This window comes from Netta rufina, assembly GCF_964035555.1.
Source record: "Netta rufina genome assembly, chromosome: 1".
Taxonomy (NCBI): domain Eukaryota; kingdom Metazoa; phylum Chordata; class Aves; order Anseriformes; family Anatidae; genus Netta; species Netta rufina.
In genome coordinates, this window is record NC_140123.1 from 143,867,714 (window position 1) to 143,885,254 (window position 17,541).

At 40.4% G+C, this 17,541-nt stretch overlaps 2 protein-coding genes across 2 annotated transcripts in view; both read right to left on the minus strand.

The window, feature by feature from the left end:
* IPO8 (importin 8) overlaps positions 1-748 on the minus strand; it is a 50,357-nt gene extending 49,609 nt beyond the window's left edge. The window contains exon 1 of the mRNA XM_084288800.1: positions 562-748. Coding sequence (XP_084144926.1) covers positions 562-645 — 84 coding nt within the window. The 5' untranslated portion in view covers positions 646-748. The remainder of the gene's footprint in view (positions 1-561) is intronic.
* Positions 749-8,765: 8,017 nt separating this feature from the next.
* Positions 8,766-17,541, minus strand: part of CAPRIN2 (caprin family member 2) — a gene marked incomplete at both ends in the record, with an annotated part of 36,474 nt that continues 27,698 nt past the window's right edge. The window contains 4 exons of the mRNA XM_084292348.1: positions 8,766-9,334; positions 10,825-10,891; positions 15,770-15,870; positions 17,078-17,263. Coding sequence (XP_084148474.1) covers positions 8,766-9,334; positions 10,825-10,891; positions 15,770-15,870; positions 17,078-17,263 — 923 coding nt within the window. The remainder of the gene's footprint in view (positions 9,335-10,824; positions 10,892-15,769; positions 15,871-17,077; positions 17,264-17,541) is intronic.

Sequence of the window (17,541 nt, forward strand, 5' to 3'; positions counted from 1 at the left end):
ACTCCCCTGTCAATCCTTCCCCGTAGGGATAAAAGTAAGCGCCGAGGGATTTTTACAGCAACTCCACCAGGCGAGTAGCAGAGAAGTTTTCACAATTTTACCTAGCTGCGGGCACGAGCGCTCCCAACACCCGCTGACCAGCTAACCGAGCTGCCCGAGGGCTGCGGGGAGGGCTTGGAGCTGCCCAAACCCCGGACCCAGCCGCCCCCCGTTGTCCTTCTGAGGCACCTCGCGGGGGGCATCCCTCACCCAAACCCACCCCCACCGCCTCCGGGGGGCTCCCCCTTTCCCCCCAAGCCAGGCCAGCCCCCGGGGGCCAGCGGCTGAGACGTGGGGAGCCGAAAAGAGCCCCCGGGGCTGGCCCCGGCCGCCGAGGAGGGGGCGCCCCTGACCCCCTCCCCCCCCCCCCATATCTCCTCAGCCCCCTCAGCCCCTGCCCCTGGCGGCGGGGCCGGGCGGCCCCGTGCGGAGCGGCGGCCGGGGGGCGGGCCGGGGCCGGGGCCGGGGCCGTGCCGCCCGGTACCGGGCCGAGCCGCCCGCCCCTCCCCTCCCCTCCCTCACCTGGTTGAGCTCGTTCTCGGCCGCGATGCGCAGCTTGGGGTCTATGGTGCCCTTGAGCGCCTGGATGATCCTGTTGGGGTCCATGTCGGCCCGCCGCAAGCTCGCTCGCTCGCGTCTCCCCCCCCCCGCGGCCCCTTTCTCCGCGGGCGGGAGGAGGGAGCGGGGCCGCCGCCGCCGCCGCCCCCCCCGCACCGCGACCGCGACCGCGACCGAGCTGGCGTCCCCCGCCCCCCGCCGCCGCTCACAGCCATTCACCGGTTTGCGACAGCTGGGCATCGGGAAGCGGGCGCTGCTTTACGGCCGCCGCGCCGCCTTCTGGCTTCGCGCGGGGAGGGCGCCGCCATGTTCTTGTACGGACAGGAGCCAGATGGGGCAGCCCGCAGCAGGGCACGCAGGGGGCCGCCATGTTGCGGTACGGTCCCCACAGGGGCTGCACAACAAAGCAGTGGTTGAAAAGAGCCAGATGCTAGGGCAACTACAAGATCCTGCCATAGCAGCACATAGGAGACAGCCTTAAGAGCACAATTTGACAGCATGGCATTTGTGCGCTGCAATTACAGCATGAAATGCCGTTTCTCATGACTGCTCCTTGATAAAGAAAGAAGTACATCCCTCAACTGGGGAAGCACTGCCTGACCCACACTAAAAAACATTCTAGACGGTGGTGAACACACAGGAGAACTGGTTTAAGTAGGGATACCAATATCTAACAATGTTTATTTTATGGTTGTCAAAGCACTTTTATTGCCCCTAAATAACTTAAGTTCTGAACTAGTTACAAGGAAAATGCTGAAACATCTGATACTATAAGGATTTCAAAGGAAAAAAAAAAAAAAAGTTTCTTAATATATCTGCCTAGAATCAAAGAAGAAGCTACCTGTAAGAATGAGTTACACCAAGGAAGCATTCATACAATCAGATGCTGCTCTTGTGATACTCTTCACGTGAAGTGGTGTAGAACACCTGATCGGTGTTGCTCAAGAACTTTCTGTTCTCCAGTAATGCATCTAACAAGAAATTGTAGGTACTTTCATCCTTCTCATTTCTTCTTCGAAGCAGGGGAAAGTGTGATCAGTAATTATAAAATATATCAAACAAAACCAATGTGATTGTGAAAATATGTATTATTAACTATGGGAATTATTCATCATTTTGGCATTTTGTTTAAGATAGTAAATAAGACTACTACAATGAAAACTGCCCCTTTTAAAGATTTTGAATTATTTATCACATTAAAAAACAAAATAAAACAAAACAAAAACCTAGAATGTTACAGCTCTACTTCCTTTTCCAAAATAGGCATATTATGAATAGTTTAAAAGTAGTTCTGATTTATCCTGTTTCTGTGTATTCATCCATGGTACAAGAACTTAAATGTGTAAAGGACTCCAGTCTCGTGGAGCTGGTAATGTAAAACATACCAATGAACAAAATATACTCAAACGTTATTATAACGTTCTCTGAAAATATTTTTCAGATTTTTTTTACGCTTACTGCTCATAAGCTATTTAAAACTGAACACTTTACCACACAACATTCACTAGGAAAAAAAAAAAAAAAAAAAAAAAGAAAGACTTTACACCTAAGATTTCACCTTTTAGACACAGGTTTTGTGCCCACAGCCTGATCAATGAGGCAATGCCCCAAGCCTCTAAATCAAGTGACATCCAGTTCAATACTGCTTGGTTCCTTTGTAATATGTCAGCAGTGATTTAGTTGCAGATACTATTGTTGCAAACACTGTCATCTACCTGTGCACTGAATTTGATGTATGCCTGATACTTCTTTCTGCAAAACATGAACCATAAAGCAAGTGGCAGTTGTTCTAAAAATGATGTTATTAGTTGAAATGTTCTTAGATAACATTAAGAACTTCAGAGAGCAAGTACCATCTTATATAAATCAAGAACTTAATTTCCTTTTACAATAATGTAGCCCATCAAGTTGATCAATGGAAGCCAGTAGATGTCTTTTTTATTATTATTTTAGTAGAGCTTTCAATACTGTCTCTCACAGCATCCTTCTGGACAAAATGTCCAGCATACAGCTAACAAGTAGATAATACAATGAGTGAACAATTGACTGATGGATCGGGATCAAAGGGTTCTAGTAAATTGGGTTACATCAGGCTGGTGTCCAGTTGCTAGTGGGATTCCCCCAGGCTCCATTTTAGGACCAGTTCTCTTTAATGCTTTTATAAATGATCTGGATGCAGGACTCATATGCATACTAAGTAAGTTTACAGATGACACTAAATTGAGAGGAACTGTTGACTCCTTTCCTTGAGTGTGGAGAGGCCTTGCAGAGAGATCTTGGCAGACTGGAGGGCCAGGCAGTCACCAAGTGCATGAAATTTAAACATGAGCAAGTGCCAGGTTCTGCGCTTGGGAAGGGGCAACGCTGGCTGTGTGTATGCGCTGGGGGCTGAGAGGCTGGAGAGCAGCCCTGCAGTAAGGAATCTGCCAGCAGTGTGCCTTGGCAGCCAGGAGGGCCAAACGTTCCCTGGGTGCATCAGGCTCAGCACTGGTTGAGGGAAGGGATTGTCCCGCTTTGCTCTGTGCTGGTGCAGCCTCACCTCGAGTACAGTCTGGGGCACCACAATATAAGGGCATTAAACTATTGGAGAGTGTCCAAAGGAGGGCAACAAAGACGGTGAAGGGTGTAGAGGACAAGACGTATGAGGAGCAGCTGAGGTCCCTTGGTTTGCTCAGCCCAGAGCAGAGCAGGCTGAGGGGAGGCCTCATGGCACCTGCAGCTCCCTCACGAGGGGAGCAGAGGGGCAGGTGCTGAGCTCTGCTCTCTGGGGACAGCGACAGGACCCGAGGGAACAGCATGGAGCTGGGACAGGGGAGGGTCAGGCTGGGGGTTAGGGAAAGGGTCTGCACCCAGAGGGTGGTCGGGCACTGGGACAGGCTGCCCAGTGCAATGGTCACGTCACCGAGCTTCCAGAGTTCAAGAAGCATTTGGACAACGCTCTCAGAAACAGTCTGGTTTTTGGGTGGTCCTGTAGCCAGGAATTGGACACAATTATTCTTGTGGTTCCCATCCAACACCAGATAGTCTGTGACTCTATGAACTTATGTGCCTTTTTACTATCGCAAAGAAACTGTTAATATTTTGTGTTTCATCTACTTCAAAATAATGGATCTGGAACTGGGTTACAATGATTAAAAAACATTCTAGTTTTGCTACTCTGAAAAATTTAGGAACCTGAGTTCAGATTCTGAGACTTTCTTGGCAACTACTTAACACTTGCTGAGGGAAGACCCAATGCAAAAGAGGTAAGGAATATGCAAAGAAATTAAAACCGAATAAATGAAATTCATGTTGCACCAGTATGCAAATACGGGGGGGGGATGTGAATAAAAGGCTGGTGAAGAGATAAGAGAAAGCAAATATCTTTAAAGCTCCAAAACTTTTTTAGGTGCACTGCAACAGCAGTTCCATGTAGAATTTTATATCAAGCAATCATATTTTGAAATTCAGTTGATGAAACCAAAGATTTTTAAAATAACACAAGTTTGATTACAGGGGAAATCAGAGTAAGTTCCAGAAAAAGATAACTGAAGTTCAAGAGTGTTGGGAGATGGAAAGGTAGAAAAGCCTTACATATTATCAGTTACCTAAAATTAACCCTTTGACATCTGGTTCTTACGAAATGCAGGTAGCATTTTAGGTGAATGGTATGTGTAATGGACTTTCCACTGGCATACAAGAACTGACACCTTATCAGGCTGAGCACATTCTTTAGGAAAACATCTGGTTGTAAATTGTAGTTAATAAGAGATACTCACGGAAAAGTATGAGAAAGGAGACAACAGTCCTTCATCTGATGTGCTGCAAGCGAAAAGCAACCCATTGTTCAATGCTCAATCCATTGTTCATTTACTTCATTGTAGTGAACTAACGACAAAGCAATTAGACCTGTACCTGGCATAAAGCTTTCATTCCAAATCAGCTACAGTCCTTATTCACATAAGACTAAAACAGTACAAAAAACTGTCTGAACTAGTACTCTCCAGCCAAATTAGTACTTCACAACCTATTTTTTTTTCCAAATACAACAACACATGGAGATATTCAGTCAGCAGATACAAATTTATGAACTTTTTCTTTAATAGAACTGTTTATAGTCAGGAGGCAATACATCCAAGTTGACCAGAGACCTGTGAACAAGCACGTAGTAGAGTTAATGGTCTGGTTATATACAGTACAAGACCATTTCTCCAGTTAGAATAGACTTCATACCTCACACATATAATATTTATTCTCTCAAAATACATGTATAGATTAGATAAAGGATGATCTGCAGCAGATAAATGTATGCCAGGCCTCCAGATATAAAGCTTCGATCAGAAGTCACGTCCTAAATCAGTCTCCCCCACTGCTCTGTCAGAGCACCTATAGGTAATTTACAGCAGTCAGGGATGAAAGGTAAGTAAACTGAACCAGCACAGCAAAAACAGTGAAATTATCTGTACCACCACTGTAGCATACAGTATAGAGGGTTCCTTAGTTGCAAGGAGTTAGTCATGAAAATTCTGGGAGATCATTCATATTTCTCTCACTTCCATAACCTGGAAAAAACACACCGTCACAAGTCTGTTAGTACTTTGAAAACATTAAACAATTCTCCTATTTTACAGTAGTTTCAGTATTTTACTGAAATACCCAAAAGGAAACAGGGAAATCCACTCAGTCCAAGTTAAAGCCTAATATTAATTCCTCATCTTGAATAGTACAGCTAATCTGCAGGAGACTACAGAAAATAACTAAACTGGATAGAATTTAGGTGGTATGAGATTTGCATAGGAAAAACGAGAATGGAAAATTGAAGAACCATGATCTCCCTTTTAACTATATAAAGATGATAATGAGGTCTAATTAAGGCACGTTACTTTCTGTAACAATTCAAGCAACTTAACAACTAAAGGAAAAATGTATTGGTATACATAGTTTTTACATGAAGTCTGTATCACACCCATATTGTGTTATCTCAAATATTTTCAAGTTACGAAGCTCACCTCTTAAACTCTTCATCCAGAAGTAGAATTTTGGATCTAGGTCTTTAGTCTGGACATACTCAGACTAAAACTGTGTCAGTTGGTAAATAATGCACTGAAACACTCTGAAGTATTTTGAGAAGTTTCAAAACAGGTACGTAACCTAGAAACATAAAGAACGATGACTGAGGTATCAGTCTACCAATGTTAATATAACATTAGGTGAAATCAGATGAAGTCACATTACTAGGTATTTTGAAGACTGGAATAGCAATTTTCTGTCAGTGACTTTCGGCTGAGACAGCTATTGGCCTGAAAAACAAGATTGCTTTGCTTGATCTTTTGCAGCTTTTTATACATGTATAGCCTTAGTACTTCACAGCTTGTCTAAACACCACTTTGTGACAGTACCATTCAATTGTAGCTCTTCTGGAACAGAAATTAGCTGGAGTTGCGTTCACTGCTGACTGGAAACAGTGAAAAGCAGTACCCACTTAGGGAGGTAGGTACTGCACGGGAGTCCTATAAGATGAAAGTAAGATGAACTTCAAGTTAATGTATGGCAAGATAATTTTGTCCAAGTAGTGTTTTTTGTGATTTTTTTTTTAGGACTGATAAAGACATTATAAAGTAACTGGCATTGTGGAGATTGTGATTCAAGCTGATACAGCTTACAAAGTTATGAAGTCTTGTAAAGCCACCCATTGTGACTTATGGTCCCATTTACAACCAGGAATGGTATAATGATTATACTCCATGTTTCATATCTTTACACTTTTTGCTGTGACTGTGTACTCCTTTAGTTAGGAATTGTAAAATGTCATATATACACAAGTGGATAACCTGCTTTGAAGTTGAGATGTTTACTTCAGATCTTAAACACGCAAGCTAGAGATAGACAAAAGCTTTGCTAGATCTATTGGTAAGAAATAAGGTTAGAGTTGAACAAAGGATCACAACATGGGCCAAAAAAGCAGTTGTCAAGACTGATTAAACCAGAGCATTAGAAAGCAGTACGTGCTCCATGTAGTCACAGTAACCATGTCTGAGGTTGGTAAAGGTTATTAGCAAAGCTTATAAGCACTGATAGCTTATTCTTAAAGGTAAGAAATCCATAGTATAAGCGCGTAAAGCCAACTATGATAAACTACATGTCAAATGAAGAGCTAGTGCTAAGTCACTAGTGCAGTTGTAGTGCAAGGGATATCCTGCTATAAGCACAATCGGGCTCTTTTTTTCCATTAGTCCCTGAAACAACATGGGAAGAGGACTGGGACAGTGCATAAGCTATCTAAAAATTCAGAGCTGCAACTCTGTTAAACAAGCGATGAAGTCTGACTGCAGATGCATAGCTATTGCAAGCTGAAATTTATCCTAGCACTTCAGCTTTATCTATCACGCATTCTCAGTAAGAAAGAAGGAGAATTGCCAAACTTGGAAGGGAATAAGCACTAAATATCTTCTGTACTCTTGCCACTGATTCTCCACTGAGAAAGTCCACTAAGAATGTTCTGTAAAATCAAAATACAAACTTATTATTCAACAGTTAAGTCTTTACATTTCTTACATCAGTTTTCAAAAAAGCTGGGTTCCTTACAGCTTTATCTCAAACCTCCCAGAACCTGCCATGGAGAAAGAAAACAAGACTGAGTAGAATCAGTAAAATCATCCCCTAAATAATCCTATATAAAAAAAAAAATAATCTTGGAATAAAATCAAGATCCTCCTGCCAGTAACTTCATGAAGTCATGTCAAACAACTTGTTTTGGCATTGTGGTAGTAGGGAAGAATGGTTTAAAGTTGGAAGTTTTGAAATCAGTCACTGAGAATCAGTGTTATACCAGGGTCTGGAGTATTTAGAAGTTGGAGTATGTAAAAGTAACTGACAGAATATAAAGCAGTTAGATGAACTGCTAAGTACTTCTAGTTCACCCTTACACATAGGAGTCCTTTCCACTAGCTCCCTTACTAGTGAACCTTGATAAAATACTTCCTACTGCTTTAACTGAAGCTATTGAAGCTTTCAGAAGTATAAAGAGGCAGTGATCTACAGTTTTCTTACAGGTTCCAAGTTCCACTTGAAGCATGAGAAATGCTTTACATTTGATATGCAGTTTAGATGAGAGTTAGATGAGAGCATTTGTCATAGTACTTCAGTTTTTAGACTATAAGACTCATCATATGCCCCCCTTCAGCTCCAAGAAGGGTTTCATAAATGATTCCTGGCATTTACATTCAGGTTTGATTTAAGATAAATTTAAGATGCAGAGAGCAGGCTTCAACTACAAATACCAACTTCCTCAGCAGTTGTCTGAAAGGAAAGAATCAGCTTGAAACATAAGTTAAATTCTCCTGTGAGAGAGAAGCTCCACAGTTGGGCTTCATAAGAATCAGTTTTAGCTCTAAGATATTACACCTGAATGAGCAAGCTCATCAGTGAGTGTTTTGATGTTTAAGAATTTCAGCCACCTATTTCAGTACTGAAAATTGGAGTGACAAATCAAGCTGTTTACAGAATATGCCTTTAAAGCAGTCCAATAAAGCATGCAGTGTTTCATTTCTGATTTCTTGATCTTTCAGTTAAGCAGGTATGTAATTAAATATGTAACCAAATCTGGAATTAATTTTCAACAGGGAAACACTTAAACTGCAAACAAGAACCAAACAGGTAATCCCATTTAAATTCTAGTTTACCTTGAATTATGAAAACTGAAAGACCTATGTAGTATAACTGAAGCCTGAAAACCTGTATAGTATACTTGAAGACTACATAGTATAAGAACATGCAAGTAATTAGGAATTAGTTTGATAGTTGGACATTTTTAAAATAAAGACCACTAGCAAGATTAATACTAAAATGCATATTAACTTGTTTTATTGAGGCACAACAAGGCATTGTGAATAGCCCATACTTGAGGCAATCAATAGTGTAGTAAGCTGGACATTAATACAGTTTAGGGTAAGTGCAAACAATATACATTCACAGCTTTACTAGCAAGGCTACATCACAACTGATAAAGTGCCAAATTAGTGCTGATTCAGTACCCCAAATCCACGATTTCACCTTGCACAACATGACCATCATTCCCCCAATAATGGAACCACATATCTTCTATAAAGTCAATAGTAAGTGCAAAGCTAGTCCCACCCCCCCCTCCACCAAGGTGTTTGGAGCAGCTTTTGTAAACATTGCACTGGATTTTAGTCCTGATAAAGGAGGTATCCCGAAAAGGTAGAGTATTTCCAGCTACTTCCATAGATGGCTCCCCGATGCAGACGTAACCAGATCTGATCCCCCTGGAACAGCTGCAGGACTGCATGATTACTAGCAGTCTCATGATCAGGAGCCCCATCATTTGCATATGCTGACACTAGGACCTCTTCATTCTTCATGAGATTCACGTATAGGGGAACATTTACAGCCAGCTTCAGCATGTGGAAGATGAAGACGTAAGTACCATTCACTGGACAATTAAATCTACCAAGCTGGATGTCAAAAGTTTCTCCAAGGTTGTTCAGCAGCAGGTCAAACACAATTGGCTGGTCTAGAGTTCCAGGGGCCAAGTTGGATGTTCTGGCTGCAGAGAAGGCAACTCTCATCTGCTGTGGGAGGGGGTAGACGTGCACTGGTAGTATGGTGGCAGCTTGGCTTGTCACTGGCATATCGACAGGGGTGATGCTGCGGGAGTCTCCCTGCCCAGAGTCTCCACTGTTAAAGGTTTCGTTGTCTCGTTCTGGACTGCTCACCTGAGAAGAATCACTCCACCCTGCTGTTAAAGATCATTAGCAAAAATAAGTATTATAACAGAGTACCCTAAAAACTGCAGGCCTATTTCTCAGCAGCAAGTGTAAGAGTTTTGCAACACTTGCCTTTTAGCAGATTGACAAAGAACACCAACAAGAACATAACTTGGAAGTTGTTTCACATTGATCACACTTGTGCTCAGCAGGATGGACCATAAGTCAACATGAACAATGACCGTTCATACGTTAAGTAGGAGAGAGCAGTAGTTTGCAATAATTACCTGTAGTATTTGCCACACATTACCTATATACTAGCTAGTATATACATATACTAGCTTCTGAGCTGATAAAAAGCAAGTTTTGGAAGAACCCAGCAGGATTAGCAAGAGCCCAACAGTCATTTAGTCACCTTCAAGACCTTAACTTACACCTCAAGTCACCTCAGTACTTTTTGAGTTGTATTCTTAATAGGTCATATCAACTTGTGATGCTAAGATATTACAAGTCTGAAAGACTACATTTGCTTTTAAGATTTCTGTATCCTGCTCCCCAGAGTAGAGACATTTGTTCAGATATCCAAGTTAGGACCTAGTTTCAGTCTAGAATGAAAAATATTGATCCGAGAAATTTAAAGCAGTTACCATCAAGCTAAGCCTTTGCTGCTTCTACAGGAAATGAACACCTTAAGATATCTGATAAGGCCAAGTAAAAGTTGTTAGTGATACCTTAACACTAACAGGTACATATGTCAACTGTTAACTCAACACACATAGTTCTCCCCTCATAGAAGAGCCACTTTATCCTAAACAGTTGTTACGATACGCAAGATTTCCCTTTGTTCTTCGAAGTAGGGAATCTACAGTCACTGTTCTCACTTTTCACTTACAGTACCAAGTCCAACTTCTCCCAGCACAAACAGTAAAATTAAATCTAGTTTACAGTTTTCTCAAAATGCATACTATGCACTACCTGTTTAAATGCAAGCGTGGATCTCTTTACACCATACTTCAGTGGTAGAATATAAATTCAAGCTGTATTCCACCCAAAAAAACTTCTCCATATTAAGTTAGTTAGTTTTTTTTTTTTGTTGTTGTTGTTGTTTTTTTTTTTTTTTTTACATTGTATCTGGGACCTGGTAACTTACTCAGAATCATGAAAGTTTCTTGATTTGAGAAAGACTCCTACAACCAAAGGAAGATGCCAAATAGAACAGTGGTACCATTTTGCCTGTATTTCCAAGTCAACTTTGGAAGAAAGTTCAGTAGGGTACAATTATATCAGAGAATTTTGACATTTGGCATAGAAAGCACCAAATTGAAAGTGGTGAAGTCAACTCTGCTGCTATGCAATGCTGACTATTCAAGAGCAGTACTTAAGCTTCCATCTAGCTCAGTGAATTTATACCAAGCTTGCTCTTCCATGACAGTGATAGTACACTTTCTCACTCTTCACGGTAACACTCCACTTTAGCAACACATACACTCACACCCCACTGGGAACCTGATGTTAGCCTTACCTCTTGAATTTGCTCGAGGACCACTAGTTATCCCACCTCGTTTATAGCACTGCTGGTAGTTAACATCCTAAAAAAATACAGAAGTATTAGTAAAATAGCTATGAGTAAGTCTGAAAACAGAGAGGGCTACCAATAAAAGTGCAAGTATTTTACTTGCATTTTATGTGAGCTCTAGACTAGACAATGACAGGGTTCAGAATTGAGGTGTAAGTTAACAGCCTTATTTACTTATTTATGGAAAATTTACTTTTATAATAGCTTATATGAAGTTAAAAAGCTACTTAGATGCGAGTTCTAGCAAATTAGCTTCTGTACTGTACACAGTTCACTTCATTGTGCATAACCTTAAATCTCAGGGCTGTTATAAGTACAAGTCTATACAGAAGAACATATTTCAAAGCTGAACAGGCACACCCTGCCCCATGATTGACCAGGGAAGTTTTAAAAACAATGCAGCCCTGACTCAAAAACTGACAGTTTAACAGCTTAAACATAAACTTCAGGTTCAGATTAAGTCACTTGTCCTAATCATATTTTGAACTACAAAAGACTAAATGTATATTGCAATACTACACAGGAAATTTACTGGAAGAGCACATTAAAATTGCACAGGCTTGAAGATGTCTATTAGAAGAATGAGTTCTCATACAGATAGTAAAGTACATCGTTGTATATAATTTATCTAATACTATTTCTCTAAGACAGTCTTTAGACTGTGCTTCAGATACCACCACCCCAAATAAGCAACTTATCCCCATCCAGACATTAGTGCAGATGGGTCATACTATGTTTCAAGTTTTCTTGAGATAGTATAGCTAGTTCCAAGCTGTTCTACTGCCCAGTACAAGTTGGGTTATTCTAGCCAATATATGCCTCTTAAAACTGAAGTCTTGTTATTAACATACATGTGGGAAGCAAGACAGATCTTGCAACTGTTTAAGAAATCTACTCATCTGGCTGCATGAGGTAAAAGACCAAGATGCCTGAAGTCAATGAAAGCTTGGATATCTTAGATACCAGGATGGCAAAAAGGCAGCAACATTCTAGTACTTGAGGTAGCGGAGCTTTTATTTCGCTAAGGTGATCTTGTTTGCACCAATGGACTTCTCTGAAATACTAGTTCACATTTGACACATACGGATGTAAGCTCTTCAGTGTAATAGTAGAACATTGTATTTTTCAGGTAAGAACTGTGATTTTACTATGTAAAGGGAAATAATAAAAATACAGTCCCTTCAGGCATTAAGGTCTAGTACATATTCCATTGCTTACAAGCTGTCTTTAAGCAAAGGATGATCCAGTTATTATACCAAAGATTAGTAGGACTGTAACAGCAGTATTCACTGCTTGTTACTAGTCCCTTATAAGAAACAGTGGAATACTAGTAAGCATTGGAAGAGTCATTACACTTATACACAGTTTCTACCCATACAAAAGGATCAGTTCGTGTTCAAAACAGTACAGTACAAAAACATCTAGTTTGCTCTGATGAAAAGTGGAAACCACCACACTGTTTACAAGGCTAAGGGCTTGGGAAGTCTATGGTTAAGCTTCAAAATACCCTACAGCCAACCAGGGCTTCTAGAAGTCCACTAGAAATCCACTGGTGTTACAACCCAAAGACTTTGGGGCCTAAAGTTAAGGCTGCATCATTATATTAGCAGTTGCTGTACCAGATGTTCCAGGTTGCCCAAAGAATCACCTCCACTGAAAGCTTGTGTAATGTATATATTACATCAAAAGGCTATCCTTAAGAAAAGCAGTTTAGATAACCAAGTTAAAGCTTGAAAGCAGTAGTCAGGAGAGCTGCACACATTTGTGATCAAGTCTAGTACACTAAAAATTACAGTCAACTGGAGCAGTCTAAGCTAATAGGCACTTCAAAAGGTTAAGATGTAGTTCACAGATATCCTCATCTACAAGAACATTACAAGTAGAACTTATCCAACAACTTCACAAAATTATCATTAGAAATAGTTCCATTATGCTACAAATCTCATCTTAGAATAAATTAAGTCACATGAAAGTGTGCTTGTATTTTAGAGGACTTTCATTGCTGATACCAATCCTTTTGTCAAGTAGCTTGTTCATTATTAGTTATGAAAGTACTGGTTTGATAGTCCTGGTATACCAGGACTACAAACTCTTAATTTTTCTTTTAATGTGAAGTCTCAGAAACCCACGCCAGTACATGCATGTTATCACAGTTTTATGTAAAAAAACACAACATTACTATTTGACATAAAGTGATGATTATGTTTGTCTGAAGCACTAATAGATATCACTTGCAACAGGAATCAATAACTTGCCACTCATGTATGGTGTGATAGCAACAGTAGGACTCTGTGGGAATCTGGAAGCCCAACTAGCATCTAAAACCACCAAGATGCAGAAAAAAAGATCAAGCAACTTGAAACATTTTAAAGAATGCTAATCTAAGACATGTTGGTATAACCAAAAAGACACAAGGGTGTATCTGTAGAACAGATGTCTTTGCAGGAATACACTGAGTATTTTTCCAAAATTAGATCTAACAGGGAAGGGGCTAATCGCTCATATTAGTAAGCAGTGGTTGGAATGCTAAGTTCTGCCACCTCAGAACAGCAAAATCCTATCATTTAGAGCACTAATACTTGCATGAACTTGTAGGTGCTTTAAGATCATAGAGAAAGTAGAGCCAGTTTCCTTGATGCAAAGCTATTTTTTCACTTAGCTCCCTTGGGGTACTATGGAGCCAGTTAAGTCAATCAGAACATTCCACAGGGCTAGTAAGCCATATTTATTTCTCAAGAATCAACATTACTATCTTGATTGTTTTACATCAACTCAAGTCACTAAGTAGCAGGACATTTGAAATACATGTATTTTAATATTTTAGATAGTATAGAAGGCACAGATTTCAGCTTTAATATAGCTGCTATACTTTCTCAGTACAAACTACTGAAGAAATTTCAGTCACATCTACTCCTTCTATTTCCCCCTACATCCAAGTGCTCCATACCACCCCCAAAGGAAGGCATCATACCTCCGTATTACTTGCAAAACAAACATTACGGATTTGGTGGTTTAGCCTAAACCTACGGATGGTTCATGCTAAGTTTTGATACAATCCCTTTTAATTCTCAGTATTGACATGTTACAATTTAACCCATACAAAACAGCTGTAATCTAAACTCCATAGTTTTGGCTACTTTCACAGAAAGGTAAAAATCAAAAAAATCTAGTAGGAAGCATAGCAAAACTCATTTGAATGAGACACCTGAGACTTACTGAAGACCTTATGCAGAGATATAAGTCAATGAATTTCACCTTCAAAACTAATCATGCCTCAAATGACAACCTAGTGACTCCTAGAGAATAATAGTTCACACACCACCCACATCAGTAATAGTTGTCTCAATTATTTAAATGAAGTTTGTCCTACCAATTATTTCCCTATTAACAAAGCAACTCATTTACCTATTTCAACCAGCCTTCCCTCAGTTAAAACAGCAAGAGAAGGCTTTCTTCTGCAGTAAGATGCTGAGTGTCAAATTAAGACCTTACTTATCTATCTCTTCCCATTTTTGAAAGGAAAAAAAAAACAGAAAAACAGCAAGCTGACAGGTTAGATATATTTGCCTCCTCCTGATTATCTCCCCCTTACTCTTTGATTTGGTAGCTGCAAGTTCTAAGGTAGTAAGCAGGAAACACCACAGTGAGAAACTGAAGATTCTGCAGAACTCCCAGCACTGACAATGTACCTTTTCTTCACATGAGGGAAATTCCTCCTCACCTCTCACAACCCCAAAGAAAGGACAAAAAATAATGGCTTTAAAAAGAGGGGAGATTTGGATAGTCAGCAGAAGTTCTTCCTTATCAGGGTGGTGAGGTACTGGAACAGGCTGCCCAGAGAAGCTGCAGCTGCCCCATCCCTGGAGGTGCTCAAGGCCAGGCTAGATAGGGTTTGGGCAGCCTGGGCTGGTGGGAGGTGTCCCTGCCCACTGCAAGGCAGTTGGAACAAGGCCATCTTTAAGGTCCCTTCCAACTCGAGCCATTCTGTGATCCTATAAAGCTTAGGGAACACTTGTCCCCCAAATGTGCTAGTTTGATACCTGAAATGTGCTTCACATGCCATGTTTCTAAGACCTCCCAAAGCTATCTTAGCAAGAGTTTAGCTCGTATTTGGACCATCCACTCATTTTCAAAGAGTCAGACACTGCAAGTTAACCTGTTTAACCATTAACTGGAAATGCTTAACTTGACCCTTCATGAAATGGTGTAAAAGGGTGAATTTTGAAAAGCTTCCATTTTGCATCAGCTGGTATTTGACAGAGCATATTCAAAGTAATTAATTTCACCCTTTCCAGCTATACTACCACTACAGATAGAGGCTGCAGAACATAGTACTAGTTATTCTTTGTTGTGACCTGCTCCAAGTCTTCAAGATAAGGCAACCTTTAAGAAACCTGCCCTCATTCAAATCAAGTTCTCTAAAGCAGGTTCCTATCAGGTTTTCTGATATGCCACAACTTCAAGAATAAGGATATCTGTACTTCTAGTTGCAATCCTAGTGTGGATGGCTAGAGCAATTCACTAAAAACAAGTGTGAAACTGGCATGAAATTTGCCTAACCCACCTTCTATCAGTCCATACAGGAGTTTATATACTTTACACTGAAGGCACTTAGTACCAACTTCAAAACCCATTATAAAATGGACTCAATTGTCATTTCATTTGATATCTGGCTGCATTGCAGAGACAATTCAGACAAAAATCAACTTGTCCCATGTGTTACCTGAGCTGTCTTCCTATTTTAACTGCTTTCTACCATTCCAAACAAGTTTGTCTAAGAAACAAAACTGACCTGTGAGTAGTTTACCTGTTAGGACAGTGAAAAGGTACAATATTAGAAGGCTTCTCTACAGTTCTCAGGAAGGCTACTGGAAACAAAGCCTATACTTACCCTCTGAGAATATTGCATTCCAGCATAATCTCTACCAGGGAACTGCAGCTGGCCATAGTTGCCATTAGTTATTGAGGGTGAACCTCTGTAAGCATCAAAACCTGTTCAAATAGAAGTTAATACTGAATATTCACTCATTTACACAAGTACAAAATACAACTAGAACCTTAGCAAGCCTTTTAGCAATTGACACATGTATTAAGTTGCATGGTTATGCTTCCATGCTTTGAATTCTGAAACAAAGCATGTATCACAACTCTTATATCAGCTACCCAGAATTATCTACTCTGCATAGATTCATGCGTATGAGTATTAACAGACCCTAGCAATTGCCTGTTTGTTACTAATGGGATTTCACAGAACAGCTGAAAAGTTCGCTCCATCCATAGACAGTTTTAACATAAAATTAAGACTTTGTTTTGCTATTACCAACATTCAGCTATTCTGTTTTACTACTATAATATTTAACCTCTTCAGCTATTAGACTAAATACCAGAAGACCTGCAAGCAATTTAGTACCAGGCACTACCAAATCCTTAACTGCTTATAAGTTAGAACTACATAACTCATTTTTGGTACATGCTCTTAAAATCTAGGAATCAGTCTGAGCCCAGTAACTGAAACAACTTCTGTTTCAGACTAAGCATGCTTTGACTTCAAAGCAAACAAGTTGTAGCTACCAGGAACTTTGATAAGAAGCTACTATCTGCTAAAAAGTCAGCTCAAACTTTCCAGGACACTCCAGCTAGCAGCAGAACAACTGATTTGCTGAGACCAAACAATCCTCTTAAAATCCTTCAGCTTATTATTAAGCCACAAGGGTTCTCCATTACTGCAAACTTCCCTGCAAACTTCCTTCCCTTATCCTGGTTTCTGCTGGTAATACTGAAAGCCTGTAGTGTTGAACAAATGCAGCATTTGCAGGAAACAAGACAGTAATTGATTAAGGGACATCTGAAGAGAATACTTGCCCAGCACATTAGCAAGTGGCAGAGGCCAAAGGAAAGAACAAAGGAGGTAAGTTCAGAAGGGTAAATGAACTAATGAAAATTACTAAGCTATCATTGAACATCTCCATTTTTATAATTGAGGCTATGAAATCACTCTGTCAGTTCACCTGACACCTAAAGCACAGGGACTATAAGTAGAAGTAGAACTTGCTCAAGTTCCATACAGACAGTATTCTCCACACCTTGCTCTTAAAAAAAGCTATCTTACAAATTTTCACATGTAGAACCTAAATTTATACTAAAAATGGTTTAAAACAGTTATACTAACTAGGTTCTTAAGGTAGCAGTAAAGACATACCTTTATACCCACCAGGTGAACGATATGAATTGGCCAGTGATCTTCCACCTCTAGCAGATCCTCTGACAGACCCTCGACTATTAAGGTAAGGCTGAGGGGGTCTTGGTATAACATTAGTCTGTGCTGGATAAAAGGCGAGACTACCATTGCTAACAGGAACAGCTCCATCAGGTTGATAATTCACTGCTTAAAACAAAAGGCACAGTTGAATTCAGAGCTTTTATAACTGCAATAAATTACAACACCTAGAAGCAAGGGCAGCATTAAGTTCAGTCAGATTTAGCTGCTCAGTATATGCTGCTCTTGTCCTTTCATTGCTTCAAATAAGAGGGATCCTTCTTTTTCGTTCTATGGAGTGTAACACTTGTTAAAGTACATCATAGACACAGTGCAGGCTGTCAGTGTAAGCCTCTTACATATTCAAGAAGATGCAGTTGAGTATGGCATAACAAGCTTGCCAGCAC